We start from the raw sequence: 18595 nt of genomic DNA, 5'->3' as shown, positions 1-18595 counted from the left end.
ATTAACAAGTAATATTAGTTATGTAATCTTTTATCGAAAATTTTACTAAGGATTGTGGTGACCCATCTGTTTTACGTATTTTAAATCAATCATTAACAAGTAATATTAGTTATGTAATCTTTTATCGAAAATTATATTAAGGGTTTTCAATCTAAGCTACGGGTTATGAATCCTAAACTAAGGGTTTTCAATCCTAAAATATAAAGATTAAAAATTAATAAGTCAAATAATTAACAATTAGTTAGCATATAATTAGTATAAATAATTAATAAATAAACAATTAACTAACTAATCAAATAATTAACAAGTTATTATCATATATTTAATAAATAAACAATTAAGTAATTAATCAAAAAATTAATAAATTATTATCATATATTTAACAAATAAATAATTAATTAACTAATGAAACAATTAAGAAATTATTAACAAATAAACAATTGGCTTAACAAAAACTAAATAAATAATTAGCCAGTCTAACAATTGAAATAACTAGTCTAACAATTAATAAATGCTTAAGTCGCTAATCGAACAATTAACAAATACTAAATAAACAAGCAATAAATAATTAACTAATTAACAATAGATAAACAAATTAAAAAAAAATGAAAAAATGGGCAGTCCAAATAAGTGCATACGGACGCCTAAAAAGCGACAAAAAAATCGCCAAACGGAAATCTACCACGCTTACACAATGACCCGTGCTTAGGGTAATAATATATTTAGCAATGTAATAAAAATTCGTAGTGAAATACCTAGATTGAACGTTTTTGAGTTTTCAAAATGACCTACTGTATGCATTTATTCAAAAATCTAACCATAAACTGTTCCAAGCACTTCAATATACCAGAATATTGAGTTTTGGATTGAAAAAACAACAGCGAAAATAGCGTTTTGGGAGGGTTTGGGACCATGGCTAAAACGTCGTTAATGGAGGGTCCGGTGGGGTTGAAAAGGTCGGGTACGAAAGGAGGGGCGACTTTTTTTGTTGCCCTCCTTCATCTGTGAAAATTCATGCGTGAAGGCTTTAAGTTGCGATTTTGCCGGTTTGGTCCTTTCACGCACTAATTTAGTGCGTGAAACCTACTAATATTTTTTTTTTTGTGCTAATTTAGTTCAACTTTTTTTTTTTTCGCGCTACAAAAGTCGCGGACTCAAAAGAAAAAGAATCTATTGCAACGCTTCCCATGATTGGTGAACACAAAACTCAAAATTTCAGATATACTGAACATGTCATATTCAAACGTGGCATGCCACTAGCCATAAACTAACTCTACTTTCTTTCTTGTTCCTCCATTTCTCAATTCTTGAATTCTCTCTAAACTTCAAAAACACTGTAAATCCACCAATATGGAGCTCCACTTAAACGATTACACACTTCATATTCTCACCAAAAACAACAAAAAATCCCCACACTTATCCAAATACCCAAACTACCCTCGCCGGATTCCGACCAACATCGCCGCCGTGAGGGTGTCTGCCTCACCTGACACTGCGGCGTTGGTGGTGGCGCCAGAACAACCTGGTGGAAAAATGGTGGTGGAATTAGTTGGTGCATTTAATGAGTTAACTGAAAGAATGGATAATAGTGTACTTTCAACTAGCTCTTCAAGATTGTTGTTTAAAGCTCTTAAACTGTGTATTCCTATTCTTCAGTCACTTCCTCTTGCACCTGATGGTCGTGCTCCCTTATCGAGAGCTCTATCCGTTGCTGTTATTTTAGCTGATTTACAGGTAAGAATTTACTCGCACTCGATGTTTATAGTGTTAAGTTTCACTTAGTTTTCTTAGAGCCTGTTTGGATGAAACCTAAAAAAAAGCGAACAGTTTATAAGCTAAAAAAAAAAGGTTGGGGTAGCTCAACTTATTTTTTTTGGCAGCTTATAAGCTGCTTTTTTTAAGCTAAGATAAATGGGCCAATTTATTTTTTTGGGCTTATTTTAAGTACAAAATGGTTTATAAATGTGCGACACACTAAACAATTCAAAAAGTTTGAGCATTTTTCGACGCTAAGCTAAACGGGCTCTTAAGAGTGAAGTGAGGGAAGTATTATATATGTCATGTCACATTATAAGTTTAAAGTAGGAACTTTACCTAATATGGTGACTTTGCTGTTACAACGGGTAAAGTTCAGTTCTTTCCGTTCCAAAACTTTACTATTATAGTGACAAAGTTGGGTAATTTTTATGTGACAAAAATAGTTTTGGAACTTTATTGTATAGTGGGTAAAATTTACCCTTGATGTTTATAGTGTTAAATTTCACTTAGCTTTATTACCAATTAAGTCAGAAAAGTATTAGTATATGTCACATTAATTGTAAGTTTAAACTAACTGAAGTTTAACTACTAAGTTGACTTTAATGTTATAGCGGATACAGTTCACTTTTTTACGCAACATATTAGTTTTGTGACTATACTATTATAGTGGGTAAAGTTCTGTGGCTGTCATTTTAGCTGATTTACAGGTGGACATTTACTCGCATCCGATGTTTACAGTGTTAAATTTCACTTTGCTTTGTTAACAGTGAAGTGAGGGAACTATTATATGTCGTATTATAAGTTTAAACTAACTGAGCTTTACCTACTAGTGGATAAAGTTCAATGGGACAAAATAGTTTTGTGACTTTACTAATATAGTGAGTGAAACTCAGTTACTTTAATGTGTCAAAAAATAGTTTTGGAACTTTAAGGATCATTTGATAGCTGGTTTGGAGGTGGGTTATGTAGGTATTATATCCTGCATAAGTAATACCACGTTTGGTAGCTGATTTGGAGGTGAGTTATGCAGGTATTATATCCTGCATAACTAATCCTTGTAGTACTAATACCTGTATCACTCTAACCAGCTACCAAACGAACCCAATTGTATAGTGGATAAAGTTTAGTAAAATTTACAGGCATCCGATGTTTACAGGGTTAAATTTCACTTAGCTTTATTAACAGTAAAGTAAGAAAACTATTGTTATGTATGCCACATTGTAAGTTTAAACTAACTGAACTTTACCTAAGTACTAACTAAGGTGACTTTGATGTTATAGTGGTAAAGTTCAGTTCTTTATGGCACAAAATAGTTTTGTGACTTTACTATTATAGTGAGTAAAGTTCAGTTATTTTAATGAGACAAAACGTAGTTTTGAAACTTTATTGTATAGTGGGTAAAGTTTAGTAAAATTTACACGTATCCGATGTTTATAGGGTTAATTTTCACTGAGCTTTATTAACAGTGAGGTGAGGGAACTATTATATGTCAGATTATAAGGTTAAACTAACTGAACTTTACTTACTAAGGTGATTTTGATGTTAAAGTGGGTAAAGTTCAGTTCTTTATGGGACAAAATAGTTTCGTGACTTTACTATTATAGTGGTAAAGTTCAATTATTTTAATGTGACAAAAATAGTTTTGGTACTTTATCGTATAGTGGGTAAAGTTCAGTGGACCCAGATTAGTTATCAGACAATTAAGTAAAAGCTATTTTAGGGGGGATATTAAACTAATATAATTATTTTTATGAAGAAGAGATGAAGGAGGGGGAACTGGAGTAAAGTAGAAGGAAATTACCCCCAAAGTTTCTACCTTTACTTAAGGTGTTGAACAAATAGAAAGTTCCTATGATTCAAGAGTATGTATAGGGGAAAGAAACTCATATAGTCATATATTTGGCAAGATTTGTTAATTTAAGAATATAAGTCAATATAAATGGTCAAACTTAATTTTAGATTGTTTTGTAGAGTGATGATCTAATACTATAATAACGTGAGAGCAGATGCTTATAATCAGACATAATTTTTTCATCAATTTTCTTCAGATACACCACCTGCTGAATTCAGAATCCAAAGCATGACTTTGTAACCCCTTGTTGGAAGCTTGCTATTTCTCGCACAGTGTGTGCATGCTTAGTTTAAGTAAAAGCTAAAAGGTATTTGCCATTTATTACAGATGGATGCTGAAGTTATATCCACCGGGCTGCTAAGAGAAGTTCTAGAGGCAGGTGCTATATCAATATATGACGTGAGGGATAGGATTGGTACCAGTACTGCACATTTATTACATGAAAGCTTGCGTGTGAAACATATGTCCTTAAAGGTAGAAGTATTAGACGATGATAACGCAACTTCATTGAGGAAATTTTGTCTGACATATTATGATGTTAGGGCATTAGTATTAGACCTTGCTATCAAGCTCGATTTGATGAGGCACCTCGATTATCTACCTAGGTACAGACAACAAATGATATCACTCGAGGTTATGAAACTACACGCTCCTTTAGCACATGCAATTGGAACTAACCTATTGTCGCTTGAACTCGAGGATTTGTCTTTTCGATACTTGTTTCCTTACTCGTATCTTTATCTTGATGCGTGGTTGAGGAGTCACGAGTCTGGAAATAAGCCACTCATAGATATCTGCAAAGAACAGCTGCTTCAGTCCCTTAAATCTGATCCACTATTAATGCAAATGGTGAGTAACATATCCGTTGAGGGTCGTTATAAAAGTCGTTATAGCACCATGAAGAAACTATTGAGAGACGGTCGAAACCTTGAAGAGGTGAGCGATATTTTAGGTTTAAGAGTTATATTGACTCCTCTCGATGAGTCCGAAATCGGGGAAAAGGCTTGCTACAGGGCGCGCGAAGTTGTACAGTCTTTGTGGGAAGAGATACCAAGTAGGTCAAAAGACTATATCTTAAGGCCTAAAGCTAATGGGTATAAGAGTTTGCACATGGCTGTTGATACCAGTGAAAATGGACGGACCAGACCGCTAATGGAAATTCAAATACGAACAGCAGAGATGGATATACTAGCATCTGGAGGGGCAGCATCCCATGCATTGTACAAGGGTGGTGTTACCGATCCTGAAGAGGTAAACATCATATTGAACCCCATTTCATAAATCCAGTATATTTTAGATATAAAGAACCTATAATTGGAATTGTCATCAAAACTAGATTTGTGATAAGATGTTTACTTATACTTTTGTCTTTCCTTTTTGTTTGGTGATGGTTCTTTCCATTTTCTTCTTCACAAGTTATGCCTTTTGAGAAAATGACGTTTGCCTTCTATGTTGTTTTACAAGAATGCAATTCTTGTATTGATCTGACTGCAGCCTCAGGACTAACTGATTTTGTTACATATTGCAATAAACGTAACATTCGTGGTCAAATCATAAACAGGCGAGGCATCTGAAGACAATCATGATGGCTGCAGCAGAGCTTGCAGCATTGCGTCTTAGAGATTTTTCTTCTGCAAATCCCAAAGGTCTGGAAACTGACAAAAGAGGCAGGGTGTTCCGTCTTCTTGATAAAAATGGAGATGGTAAAATAAGCATTGACGAGCTTATGGAAGTCATGGAAGAGCTCGGTGCACCAGGGGATGATGCGCGGGAGATGATGCAACTTCTCGATTCAAACAGTGATGGTTTTCTGAGCTCAGATGAATTTGATTTGTTTCAGAATCAGGTACATGAACTAATATAAATTATTAAAAAAATTCAATATTTAATGTTTGAGATCGAGGCATAATTATCATTGGCAAAGTAACACAGTTTCTTATCTACAATGTATACATTTCAAATTGCCTTGAACTCATTATTTTCTCAACGTTGGAACACGGTCCTAGATTCTGATTATTCACTTAATGACCATTATAATACAGCTTTTTCTTCCTCTGTTGGGTGACATATAAGCAAGTTTGTACGTAAAATTATTTTCTAACATGTTAGACTTTTGACATTAATATTAATGTGGTTTCAGGTTGAATTCATCCGGAATTTAGAAGATAGAGATGATCATTACCAAACACTGTTAAATGATAAGCTGCAAATGGCAAACGACACCGGTTTGATTCAATTGTACAGTAAAGAACAAGGCAGTAGTCTGGTAACAAATTAGTACATTCTGTTAAATCAGTGTTCTTTATGTGTGTATTTGTTGAGAAGGCCGTGCGCTATACTGGGGCATTTTGAAGCCTCAAAGCAGATATCTTTCCAGAAAAAAAGATATCGAAATCGCACTGTATAAAGTTATTTGCATGGTCTCAATCAAATGTAGTATATTTGTATGTTGCAATATGGATCTTTTCTGTACAACTCTTGTATATAGTATTTATCCGCAGAATGTACACATTTGAGAGCATAAATATACTTATAGTGTATCATTTGGATTGGAAAATTTGTCTCTGCCCACTGTGGCATTCTTCGAGATAGTATTTGGATCTTGAAACAATGTCTCTAAGATGCTTCGTTTATTTCCAAAGACCAGAAATTTTTGTATATTTGAACAGCCACATGGTAATGTGTTCTCTTTTGTAATCATTGCCTAGTGAGAATTTGATATTTCTAATTAACAGTGAGCTTTTTTTTTTTTTCCCTGATTCGGGTACTGAAAGGAACGTCACTTTATACAAAAAAAACTGATAGTGATATGAACATTGCTTTTGACAATCTGCTGAGACAAATTGTCATGTATATGTACTCTCAGATTATTTGAATTAGAAGAAAAAGGGAAAACACTGTCCCCCAAAGCTTTGGTCTAGTGGTAAGAGCGCAACGCATGATGTGTGGATTAGGCACACATCGTGGGATCAAAGACGAAAAAGCTAATATTTAAGTGGAGAAAAGGTAGAGGGGCAGGTCCAGTATCCACCGAGTTTCGAATCGTGTGCCATTGACCCTCGGGAATTTCTCAGGACTTCGCATGAATTGTTCATTTTCGTTGAATATAACTAGGTTTCGAATTACTTTTGTTAATGTTGTTCAGGAATAAAAATCCCAAATACATGTACATGATGTAACGATCTGTTAAAAAATAAATGATCTGATTTGATAGGTTGCCCGCAGGAAAAAAAAAAGCTTACGGACCTCATAACAATTCATAATAGTGTTAGCAGAGGCAAAAAGCACAATGTATAAAGTAAAGACATGATGTCTCGACTAAGTAAACTGTTTTTGCCCTTTATTGATATTTTCATTTCATAGCATGCCATGGGGTGTGTTTTTTTCCTTTAACAAAGCTATCTGAATGTACATACTACAAAGTAACAGGTGCTTCAGACTGACAGAAGTGCAAAAGGAAAGAAACTTTTATGTAACAAGGATTATTGTTTCTTTCAACAGTTGTATGGACATTAAAATGACATATATTTGTAGTTGCATCTCATTTACAGTCTTCTACTCTATTACTCTCAGCTCTTGAGGTAATCCTTTGTTTCCGGATAATAAAAGAATGGACTTAATCACTGATAAGAGTTCCATCTTTCATAATTTGGTAGGCAGGAGTTCTTCACTTTGCTGGACTCCCAATTCGTCCGATAACCTATCACACAACTGTGAAATATAAAAATATTTTTATCAGCGTTTGAGGTTTGAGGATCATAGACGAATCCATGATCTAGAGTCAGTGGATTCAAAATGAACATGATCTTATTGTATGTAATAAATTTTAAACTTTTTCTGAATATTTGTATATAGTTCGAGCGGAAAGCAATGAGTTTAGTTGAATCCATAGAACTCATCCTCGATCCGCTTCTGGTGTTACAATACTTTGATCGGTGTTTGAAGTTCGAGGACCAGAGGTGAATCCAGGATCTAGTTCGAGTTGAAAGCAATGAGCTTAGTTGAATCTACAGAACTCTGGATAATGTAGACGAGGGTGTAGAGGTATACCTGTCTATATACCATAGAATCCCCTGAAGTTTTTTGTAACTCTACAACATACAAGGATGTACTAATCTCGAAAACCTGCAAATTTGGTAAAATTATTAAATGTTAGCACTACTTTGTTGCATTATTCATGAAAAACAAAGGGAGTTAAGTATCTCAAATGTTACTTACCTCTGCTACTACTGAAAGACTGGCTTGTTTTTGACCTTTGTGCTCTAGCAATACTTTTGACTACAATGCAAACACATAAACCAGGTTTTTTACTGGTGACTATATTAACATTATAATGCAAAGTATAAACATAAATGAACATATATCATATGTACTGACCTTTCCAGGTTTTTTCTGGACTTGAAATCCCATTTGCACTGCTGAATTCTCAATCCTCTCTAGCAGTTCTTTTGGGGAGAGATTAGATGTGAATCTGATCTTCCTCTCTGAAACATCCTAGATGAATTCCAAGAAATTAAGTCTGGGTATTTTATTTATCGATCCTCGTATGATTCAAAGAAATTAAGGTTTAGAGTTTACCTCATTTTCAAAAAATCCAGAAAGGTCAAGGAATGAGGACATTCCTATTAGCTGAAAGGCATTATTGATGAGAGAAGGTGATTCTGGATCTCTTTCTGTGTCAAGTGGCTGTGCCAAGGATAACAAAAGACTAATTAGTAAAAAATCACAGACATTGTTGAAGATATAGTGAAATAAATAAAAATGTACTCTCTCTAACATGTTATCAGAGCAGATAGAAATTTTTGTGTTCGAATCTCAGGTGTTTGGTCAAAAAGAATAGGAGTTCTCAATGCTAGAAGCCCCTATCTTAACTGAATCACGACTCGTAGGATCTATTTCTATTTGGAGCTTGAGCTAGACTTCCTTTGGTCGAGACGTCAACTAACGCATACTGCTTTCCACACCCCATTATTAGAAAAGAATTTTCACGTGTTGATCATGAAACAACATCTAGCCCACGCGTGAAGGGGTGTTTTAAAAATATAAGTAGGTAAACAAAATTTTACCATCTCTAACAGTTTAAGCTTTTAGATGAAATGATCACACAATTCAACAAACACGAGTATAATGCAAGAATGAACCAAATTTCAAGGACCAGAGTTCATACTGCTTCATGTACTGTCAACACTTCATCATCTGAGGATGCAGGATCATCTTCCAAATCTTCCTCTTCATCAGGATTTGCAGGAGTATAATCTTGTTTAAACCATTCATCCTCTTTAATCTCTGCCATTGTTATTCGAGTTTGTGGATTTGGATCAAGAATCCTCTTTATAAGATTCTTTGCTCCTTGTGATAACCACTTTGGTATTGGTGCATCCCCCTTAAAAATCTGATTCACATCCCTAAAAACAATATTAATAATTCCGCTACCAAAGAAGACTTCATATAAAACACAGAGCAACACATGCAATGGCTGATCCAATAATAGGTTCGTGCGTTAGGCAGGACTAAATATTTTAGGGTTGTACCCTCTATATATGCGCGAAAAAACAAGTATGTTAAACATATATTAGAATTCAAAACGTCTAAATCCTGGATCTGCCACCGCATGCGCGTGCACACAAGAAAAAAAAATAACCTTTTGATAAAGCACTGCTTGATTTCTATCATCAAAGGGCAAAAAACCAGTGAGAATGACATATAAGATGACACCACATGACCAAGTATCTGATGTTGCACCATCATATCCTCTATTACAAAGAATTTCAGGAGCGACATAGTTGGGACTACCACATGTTGTATGCAACAAGCCATCATCCTACATAGATGAAAAAGAGAGCTAACTAAGCTTAACAAAAAATAAAATAAAAAATGCATGCATGTAAGAAGGTGAAGAAGAGGGTAGCTCAACTAATAGTCAGAAGCGGATTTAGAGCGAGCCATCGGGTTCAATTGAAATCACTACTTTTGATTTGAATCACTTATACATATGCGAACAATTTTAAGATATTTAAATATGAGAAACGGTCCAAATTTACCCATCTACTATACGAAATATCTTAATTTAACCATATGTTTTATTTTGGGGTCATTCATACTCTTACTCTGAGCAAATTGTCTCGTATTAGCTCTTGACTCTAATGGAGTCCCATCGTAGATTGGGTGGATTCCATGTGTCAAAATACTTCCATTAGAAGGTCAAAATTTACCCTTGACTTTTGAGCATGGTTTAAAATTACCTTCGGTATACTTCAAGTTGGAGCTTTATTAGATTCAAGGGCATATACGAGACGATTTGCTTACAACAAGGGTATGAACGACCCGAAGTATAATGGAGGGTAAAGCTAAGACATTTTGTATAGTCCTTTTAATATAGAGTTGATCGCATCCATTGAACTCGTCGACTCTAAACCGCTAGATTCGCCTTAGCTAATAGTCACAAGTTAAGTTCCCTACCCCAAAATGTTGAGGCAAAGCACTTAGTCCAAAATCTGTTATCTTTATTTTTCTGCCTGCATCAATGAGGACATTCTCTAGCTGCATTTTATGAAAAAAAAAAAAAAAAAGAGTATGATTTAGGAAACATATTTCCAATGAAGAAGCTTTGATTCAGAAAAAAATTGCAACTTATTGTGATATATTACCTTGAGGTCTCTATGGAAGACACCTTTATCATGGCAATAACTAACACCATCAATTAATTGTTGAAAGAGTTTTCTGCCTTGGGCTTCTGAGAGTTTCCCTTTAGAAGCCTATGAAATGATGATAAATGGAGAGAGTTAATTAATTTTCAAGAATTGAATGCAAAAGGCACAAGTTAATGGCAAATTTTTTTAAAAAATCTACTTACAATTTTGTCAAATAGTTCACCACCATTTACATATTCCAACACCATGTAAATCTTTGTTTTACTTGCTAATACCTGTTTATGTACGTCAGAAAAATAAAAATTAGATAATCAGGTCACTTGAAAACTACGGTAGATAAGTCTTCTACAAGACTTATTCGTTTGTAAGCTTGAAAATAAAATGAACAAGAACATGTCAAATTACATGAGGTGTAAAATTTCACGGAGTGTTGATAATTCTTTTTTCCTCATATTATAATATTTTATATTTAGACAATCAGGTAACTTAATAAGTTTGTTGATAAGTGTTTACACGAAGATGAACTTATTAACAATAATTAGAGGAATGATATGTGGTTGAGTCGATCAAATTATTTGACTTGTAAGATTATTTTTACATTGTCATTTTTATGAACTCACCATCCCCACCCCCGCAGCCCCCCTAAAAAAAAATCCATAAATAGTCAATTTCGGTCTTGTAATTAAGAAATGGTCGTTATCACTGTATTTTACACGTGAATTTGAAATACAAGAAAGTGACTTGACCACGTATTACTACCCCAAAAAAACCAAGAAAAAGGTTTGCAGTCAATGTCAAAGTTAACAATGGTGTCCCAAGTTGGTGGGACTTTCATAATTCTGTGGTGGTGGGACTTTCATAATTCTGTGGCTTAATTTGTGCCAAATGGCCCATTCCTCCAAGATATCAGAGTGGGACCTAACTCTTTAAATATTCCCTCTGTTTCAATTTGTTTAAACCTATTTCCTTTTTAATTAAATAAAAATAAATGGCCTCTTTTCCTAATTTAAAAGCAATTCACTTTATGAATAATTTACAGCCACACAAATTTTCAAGGCTTATTTTGAACCATAAGTTTCAAAAATTTTCCCTCTTTCTTAAATATCATGTCCAATCAAATGGATTCATATAAATTAAAACGGAGGAAGTATAAAAATCATCTGTCATACTACGCCAAATAATCACCATATTACATCTTGTGACAACAAGTCAAGATATGGATGGAGATGGCTTAGAGTCCCATCACCTTATTTTCTTCTCCCCGTATATGAAGTTAATAACGACAGAGTGTTCCGACTTGCAAACAATTTAATTAGTTCGAGGAGTACCCTTCTTAAGTTATTAATGCTCTTCAAATTAAGTAAGTGAATTTTAAAAGTTACTAATACTGCATATATACTAATGACTAACGGGTGTTGTGGGATAGAGAAGTTCCCAAATCATTAATAAGAGGTTTCAAGTTTGAGGCTTTTAGAATGGTAAAATCCCTAATAAGAAGGCTTCCTCTTTAAATGATCATACGTTGACATTTGATGCGAATCTAAACTATTGTCTTGTCATTTTGATTTTGTTTTTGTTTTCGATTGTTTTGTTTTTGCACACTTGATTTTGTTTGGTCTTATTTTATGAAAATATATAAAAACCTCTTAGTGGTATTCACTTAAAAATAAATCTAAAGTTTTGGACAATGAATATCAAATGTTATATGATTATACAAATATTTTAGAAAAAGATTTTACAACGCAGATGCGTACAAACCAAATCTTTTAAGGCTAAAATCAATCTAAACACGCATTACTAGTCGATCATGATAGAACTAATAAAAGATAAAAAGATTTTTCCCTCATTATCTATTTGGAACGAGCTAAACTCAAGCCAGTTTTATCCTACACAGCAATCTAACAAAATTCACAATAAAAAAAATAACTCTAATCTTTATATTTTTATAATATTTTAGCCAGGATATAATCATGATATAATTTGTGTTTATATAATAGTACATGATTTACCCCTCACCCCTCCGAAGAAAAAATCAGTATGGCAGCATTTTTCCACAATAAAATACAAAGGAAAAACTAAAATAAAGGAAGAAAGGAATCTTTAAACGTGCAAGGTTGTGAACAAGTTGTTCTTTGCTTGAAGAAACATGAATTTTGCCATTTGGGTAATACCCAAACAGAATATATTAAGAAAAATAACTGACGTGTACTACTAGTATTATTTTAACGTCGTAGAAGACAATGGATAAAAAGGACAAAAATAACACTCCTTTTAAAAATGGAATAAACACGCAGAAACAGAGAAGGCTCGTTCAAATTCAAACTTGATAAGGAGAAAAATGTGACTTCTTAAAAATTTACTTATATCGGGTACTTACGCCAAACCGCATGACGTGTACTTGAACGTACACAATTGTCCCTTAGCAGTAGTTAATTAATGTACTATTTTTACTATATTAAATTACGTAATCATAGTAAATTAAACTGATTTCGTGTAAATATCGAATACGAGTAAGTATTTATCGTTAAAATCAGTGTACCTCGTATAATCTAACCACGTTTGGATGCTTGAGGACTTTTAAGGTGCATATCTCTCTCTTTATCTGCAAAAACAATCGAAAAAATAAAATAAAATAAAAACTAATTAATTGAGGTATTTCAGCTTTACATTTGTCAACAAGATCTTCAAGATTCTATTGGATAATCTCCTTTATATTTTTCTTTTTCTTTTTCTTTTCCCCTTATTTAAACAAGTAGAAGAGACAAAGCTAAACAAAAGGACTTTATTTCACGTGGGGCACTACAAAAAAAAAAAAAAAAAAAGTTCAGAGAATTAAAGGGATTTGAGATTTCATTTGGAAAAAAGATTAAGGAGAAATCAGAATTAACTAATTAAACGGAGAATGGATGGAAAAACAGTACATGTTTCCCTCTTGATTTTTTTATAGGACGAACTATCAGTAGCAAGCAGCACAAAAATAGGATCTTGTGTTATATTCCGGTGATCTCACATTTTTTTCTAACACACGAATTAACTCTCATCGTGTTCCAAATTACATACCTAGCTACTCCCTTCATTTCAGAAATATATGAAAATTAGTGACATTAATCAAAGTGTAATTTGTTAGTATTACTAATCTACTCCACAAATTTTCATTAAAACTTAAAATAGCTAACGTTGGGAGTTGAAAAATCCATTAGAGAGAAAGATAAATTTTGGAAAAAAAAAATTAATACGTCTTTGTACTTTATAAAACTCATTTATTTTGAACCAAAAAAAAAAAAAAGGTGAAATGCATTTATTTTGAAATGGAGGGAGTATTAGACTACTTTGAGCTTTTCAATGTCGTATTGCAACCATGGATTTAGAACAAATTCTACGAGTTCAACTAAATTTATTTATATAAAAAATAAAAAAAACATTTAAAAATCCACCCATAATAAGATTACGCTCATTCTAAACTCACTAAATTAGAACAAAGACACAAAATGGAGTAGAAGAGAAAACCAGAAAATGATAAAACTTAACAGTTCACATATATGACCAAAAAAAAAAATCATTTTCCCCCCTCTTCACAGTACCATTTTTTCGATGAACGGGATTCAACTGAACCCCCTTGACTCTATATAGCTCCGCCACAATCAAAACCCACAACTTCTAAATTCCGAACCAAAAACAGAGCAAATAAACAGAGAGAAGTAAAAGAAAAATACCTGATCAGTGATTCTAAGGTCTTGGATCTTGTTTTTCTCCAAGATTTTAATAGCAAAAGATTGGCCTGAATCACTATGTTTTGCGTACTTGACTTTTCCAAAATTACCTTCACCTAGAGTTTTTCCAAACTCGTATTTCCCTACTCGCATTCCCTTTTTATTTCCTCTTTCACTTCTTGTTATTTCTTCTTCTTGATGTATCAATACCATTTCCTATACAAAAAAAATGGAATTTGTTTAAACCCTTTTTAATTTTATTTGGTTGTGTTGTAAGTTTTGGTGTGATTTAGTTGAAGGAATGTGTGTATATAGGGGAAATGGATGTGAAGAAAGAACAGGTACACGTTTTGTGTTTTGAAGTTTGAAGTTTCTTCGATGGCTTAGAGCGTTTTTTATAAGTAGTTTGATTGGTCCACACTTCTGCGTGAAAACTCGTGCGACTTTCTCCACGATTTCTATTAAGCCAGGTCATGTGATTGGTCGGATAAAATAATTGCAGATTATTTTATCCTGCGTGATGAATTATTTTATTCCATTATCTTTTAGGGGTCGTTTGGTTTAAAGATAAGTTATACTTGGATTAATAACGCAGGGATTAGTATTGTAGGAATTAATAATACATGAATTAGTAATATAGGGATTATTATTGTTGGGTGTTTGGTTCATTGCACTAAAATTGGACACAAAAGATATTTATTTATTTTTAAAATTTAAGAAATAATTTGTTCCAACTATACCCTTGGATGCTTGGCCTTTATAGGTTTCTTGGAGCAAAACAAGGCTAATTTTGTCATTTTAGTTTTTTATCCATGGATAAATTATCCCATGGTAGTGGTGGGATAAGATAATACACCCTTTGTTGTATTAAATAATCCATGTATTAGTTATATATGTCCCAAAATGTCAACCAAACATGGTATAAAATAATATCACATCTAATATCATGACTATTTTAGCTAAGACCTCCTACCAAACGAGCTCTATATATACAAATGGTGGGATAAGTTATCCGATATAGAAGGTGTGATAAAATAATCTCATGGGATATTCTTGTATATCTCATCCTACTAAGACTAACTAGACGATCCAAACCGTTTTAATTTATATTTTTTTTTTATTGGTGTCCGGTACCCATCATGGGGTTTGATTAGTCTGGATTCACTTCTCAACACTCAACTCGAAATTTCTGATCAAAGATGACACGTATTGTCTCTTTATGCCTAGGCTCGTACGGATTTGTCTTTTGGACTACGTCACATTGAACCTAAAAAGCGCGTACCATTTAGTTATGCATAAGGGGTCATTTGCACTTTTGTCCCTGTTGTGTGCTGATGTTTAATTTTTGTCCCTCAATTATGCAAACAACCTTTTCACAAGGCATAAGTTTATATTTTCTCATAATAATATCTCACAAGTTATGCCCTCACTCTTAAAGAATTTGTGCCCCGCTAGGCATAAGTTCAATTTTGAATTAAAGACCAATCCAGTTGAAGGGTAACCTATGCAATTTCTTCGATATAAAGCTCTTTACTCCCCTTTCCATTCTATGTGAGATTCGCCTACGGTATTATATGCACCTCATCTTCAGAAGTTTGTCAACCTAGAAGTCTACTAGTCATGTTTGACCCACCCTACATCAGCAGCATCACATTTACCACTCCACCACCACCTTTAGTGGTACTAAAACTCATTTTGCACAACATACAATGATTGGCTAGGAGATATAAACATTAATTTATCTTATTGATTGAATATTAAAATGCTAAAATATATTATTTTCTCTGTTCATTTTATATGACATATATAATTGCACACATAGTTTAAGAATGCATAAAAGAGAGACTTTTTGACACAAAAAAAAAATATCTTTAAAAGTGATCTTAAACACGTCATGTAATTTTTATAGGTATAATTTTTTTTTTGAAGGACAAAACAGACTAAACAGAGTACCCTATAAAATCGGGAGTAGTGGGAAAAAAAGTTTAATAAGGAAAATATTCTATTGAATAATTTAGTGAATTTGAAATTTTATGAACTCAGGATAATTATGGATAAAAATAAAATTGTGCCAAATACTTAAAAATATTCTAAAGTTAAAATAATCAATGTATAGATTGAAAAGAAAGAAAATAAGAAATACCATATATTTCTTGAATGGTCATGTATAACTTGAAGGGAGATTTGTTTTCTAGTTCCCACATGAACTTTAAAGTTGGAGTACGAAATATTCATTTCCAATATTTGACCTAGCTCGTGATGAGAACATTAAAATGTCAGAGAAATTATAAGGCAAAATTGTAAGGAATCAACCTACAAGTTTCGACTTATACGAAATAGACAGATTTTTACCTACCTCCTACTACTATCCCCTTTGGACCACGCCTTTATCCCTATGGATGCAACCTAGTGCTATGGCTAAAGTGTTTAATTCTATGAGTTTCATCATAGATTAATGTGTGATCGATTTAAACTCTATAAATTCTAGCTATTTGTATAATTTTTTCAACATTGAATTATCTGTACTTTTAAATTATAGGTTTAGACCTTCTATTTATTGCAATTTAAAAAAATTTATATACATAAATGTATATTCCGTATCAAAATTACTGAACTCGGATGAATTTGGTGCCACAATAATGTACATATCTCTTATTTTTACTTAACACGTTCTTCTGGCTATTGTAGCATTATGATATGACTTTTTCGTGTTCTTTCATTTGATTTCAAGGTAAGTTCTCCATTCTTACAAGTTACAAGTAAACTTTTCAAGTAGATTAAATGGTTAAGAATAAATTAAACAAAAGGGTTACTGTTATTTTTCGCATATAAATATATACTCGAAATAAAAACGTTTTGTCACATGCATGACCTATGACTGACCCTAGGGATGACTAATTTTTTTCCTCTTCTTTTTTTGGTTTTTTGTTGATGAATTTGGCGTTCAAAGGGAGAAGAAGTCATCAACTCATGGGGAAATAAATGGTTAGGTTAAGTGAAAGTGGCGGCACGTAACCAAATAGTAGTTTGTAATATTTACTGCTTATTAATAATAAAATAATACAATAACAACAATAAAGAAATGGTTGCCTTTTTCACACGCATAGAAAAAATAATAATTGGATATTAGGTTTGAAAAAAAGAGAACACTAAAGTAATAAAACATGTGGTATGGGGCTGTCTTGAATTGGACTAATTTCATCCTTGATTAACGCATCGTCAATCACTATATTATTTTATACATATAAATTTTATATATGACGATATTAATTAAAAAAACATTAATTTAAGATTAATAGTGAGTCTCTATGTTTAGATAATAGTAAAGATACTTTAATAAGGAAAATATCATACCGAAACTAAAATATTAATTGTTGAATGCATTAAAGTAAGAGCAGTCCAGAAAATAGTAAACTAATAATAAAAGTATTGAAAGGGAACACAATTATTCAAGGGAACAAAAAAGACAAATGAGAAATTAAGAGAGAAATTAGTAAAATAAATGGAGCTGCATTAAACGTCTATATTGTAGGAGCTCAAATTTATGGACCGAATGAGATTTAAGTTAGGGAAAATGAATAATTTTGAATCTTGAGAGGTAACTCATTCAAGTTAGGGAAACTAGTTGAATTGTTCCACATTATAAAAGGAATAATCTTGAATCTTGAGAGTAAGACCTCATTTGTTTTCATTAAAATTAAGACGTATGAATCTGAATGCACATCTGAATGATTAAAATATTGTCTCTAGATCTGAATACTGAATGATTAAGACTGTTTGTTTTTCAATATTTGAATGTTCATAATATATTTATTTGACATAATAAATATACAATTCAAATAAAAAAAGTAACTAAATATTTTAAAATAAATACAAATTTAATTAAATAAAAATATTGTTTGATTTTAAAAAATGAAACATTTATGATTGCTATTAATAGCGGAGATGCTTTGTCGTGGTGGTGGTGGGGGAGGGGGTGGGTGTTGGTAGATGGTGGTGGGTGCCGTGGGTCTAGGGTAAGGTAGGTGGGGGTGGGTGGTGGGGGTGGTGAATGGATGGGGGTTGTGTGGTGGTGGCGGGTGGTTTGTGGGGATGGGGGTGGGTAGTGGTGGGTGGTGATGGTGAGTAGATAGGGGTTGGGGTGGTGTTGGTGGTGGTGGTGGGGGGTGGTAGGGTTGGGGGGTGGTTGGGGGTTGGGTAGGAGATGGGGTAATGGAGGATTGGGGTGGAGCTAGTGTTAAAAATTATCCATCCAAAGAAACTCTTAATGATATTAAGACTTTATTCAAGATCTTAATGGTTAAGACCTATTCAGACCAAATAAGTGTTTAGATGTTAATGTAAACAAATACACTTAATGGCCTAAGGTCTGAACCATTCAGACTCAGACCTCCATTAAGTGTAAACAAATGAGACCTATGAATGTAAAAATGTTATCTTAATTTAGTACTCCCTCAAGCCATTTTAGTTATCATGTTTTCCTTTTTGAAAGTCCATTTGACTCATTTTCTAAGCTAAATAAAATTAGACCAATTTAATATTTTTTATTTAACTTTAATATTAAAAACTATATACTTGATAAATACTTACAAGTTACCATAGTTCTCACGTTAATTTAGTGAGAA

At 33.0% G+C, this 18595-nt stretch overlaps 2 protein-coding genes across 5 annotated transcripts; one reads left to right on the top strand and one right to left on the bottom strand.

Annotated features, from left to right (window-relative positions):
- The first annotated feature begins 1187 nt into the window (after window positions 1-1187).
- Window positions 1188-6167, top strand: LOC132039724 (probable GTP diphosphokinase CRSH, chloroplastic). The gene is made up of 4 exons (XM_059430240.1): window positions 1188-1734; window positions 3938-4861; window positions 5172-5456; window positions 5751-6167. The coding sequence occupies exons 1-4, from the start codon at window positions 1351-1353 to the stop codon at window positions 5886-5888; spliced, it is 1731 nt and encodes a 576-aa protein (XP_059286223.1). The 5' UTR covers window positions 1188-1350; the 3' UTR covers window positions 5889-6167.
- Window positions 6168-7059: 892 nt separating this feature from the next.
- Window positions 7060-14381, bottom strand: LOC132039829 (CBL-interacting serine/threonine-protein kinase 1-like). 4 transcript variants are annotated; one of them, XM_059430357.1, is made up of 12 exons: window positions 13974-14377; window positions 12800-12862; window positions 10464-10535; window positions 10258-10365; window positions 10070-10150; window positions 9252-9431; window positions 8778-9002; window positions 8189-8296; window positions 7988-8104; window positions 7829-7888; window positions 7661-7735; window positions 7060-7321 (listed from the first exon to the last, which is right to left on the bottom strand). In XM_059430357.1, the coding sequence occupies exons 1-12, from the start codon at window positions 14181-14183 to the stop codon at window positions 7253-7255; spliced, it is 1368 nt and encodes a 455-aa protein (XP_059286340.1). In that variant the 5' UTR covers window positions 14184-14377; the 3' UTR covers window positions 7060-7252. The 4 variants fall into 4 exon arrangements, 3 of the variants coding, with proteins under 3 accessions (XP_059286340.1, XP_059286342.1, XP_059286341.1); XM_059430358.1 differs by lacking the exon at window positions 7060-7321 and adding an exon at window positions 7353-7510 and having other exon boundaries at window positions 7627-7735; window positions 13974-14380; XM_059430359.1 differs by lacking the exon at window positions 9252-9431 and having other exon boundaries at window positions 13974-14380.
- Window positions 14382-18595: the final 4214 nt, after the last annotated feature.

The sequence above is a fragment of the Lycium ferocissimum genome, chromosome 12 (assembly GCF_029784015.1).
Source record: "Lycium ferocissimum isolate CSIRO_LF1 chromosome 12, AGI_CSIRO_Lferr_CH_V1, whole genome shotgun sequence".
Taxonomy (NCBI): domain Eukaryota; kingdom Viridiplantae; phylum Streptophyta; class Magnoliopsida; order Solanales; family Solanaceae; genus Lycium; species Lycium ferocissimum.
This window is presented reverse-complemented; position numbering and strand designations above follow the sequence as displayed.

What these genes read in the sequence shown, in the direction of transcription:
- LOC132039724 (XM_059430240.1), top strand. Translation starts at nt 1,351, where the DNA reads ATGGAGCTCCACTTAAACGATTACACACTTCATATTCTCACCAAAAAC. An exon ending in TTATTTTAGCTGATTTACAG is followed by an intron (nt 1,735 to 3,937) that starts GTAAGAATTTAC and finishes CATTTATTACAG; the next exon opens with ATGGATGCTGAAGTTATATC. An exon ending in TTGATTTGTTTCAGAATCAG is followed by an intron (nt 5,457 to 5,750) that starts GTACATGAACTA and finishes ATGTGGTTTCAG; the next exon opens with GTTGAATTCATCCGGAATTT.
- LOC132039829 (XM_059430357.1), bottom strand. Translation starts at nt 14,183, where the DNA reads ATGGTATTGATACATCAAGAAGAAGAAATAACAAGAAGTGAAAGAGGA. An exon ending in AAGCAGTGCTTTATCAAAAG is followed by an intron (nt 9,003 to 9,251) that starts GTTATTTTTTTT and finishes GATGTGAATCAG; the next exon opens with ATTTTTAAGGGGGATGCACC. An exon ending in GTCTTTCAGTAGTAGCAGAG is followed by an intron (nt 7,736 to 7,828) that starts GTAAGTAACATT and finishes CCAAATTTGCAG; the next exon opens with GTTTTCGAGATTAGTACATC.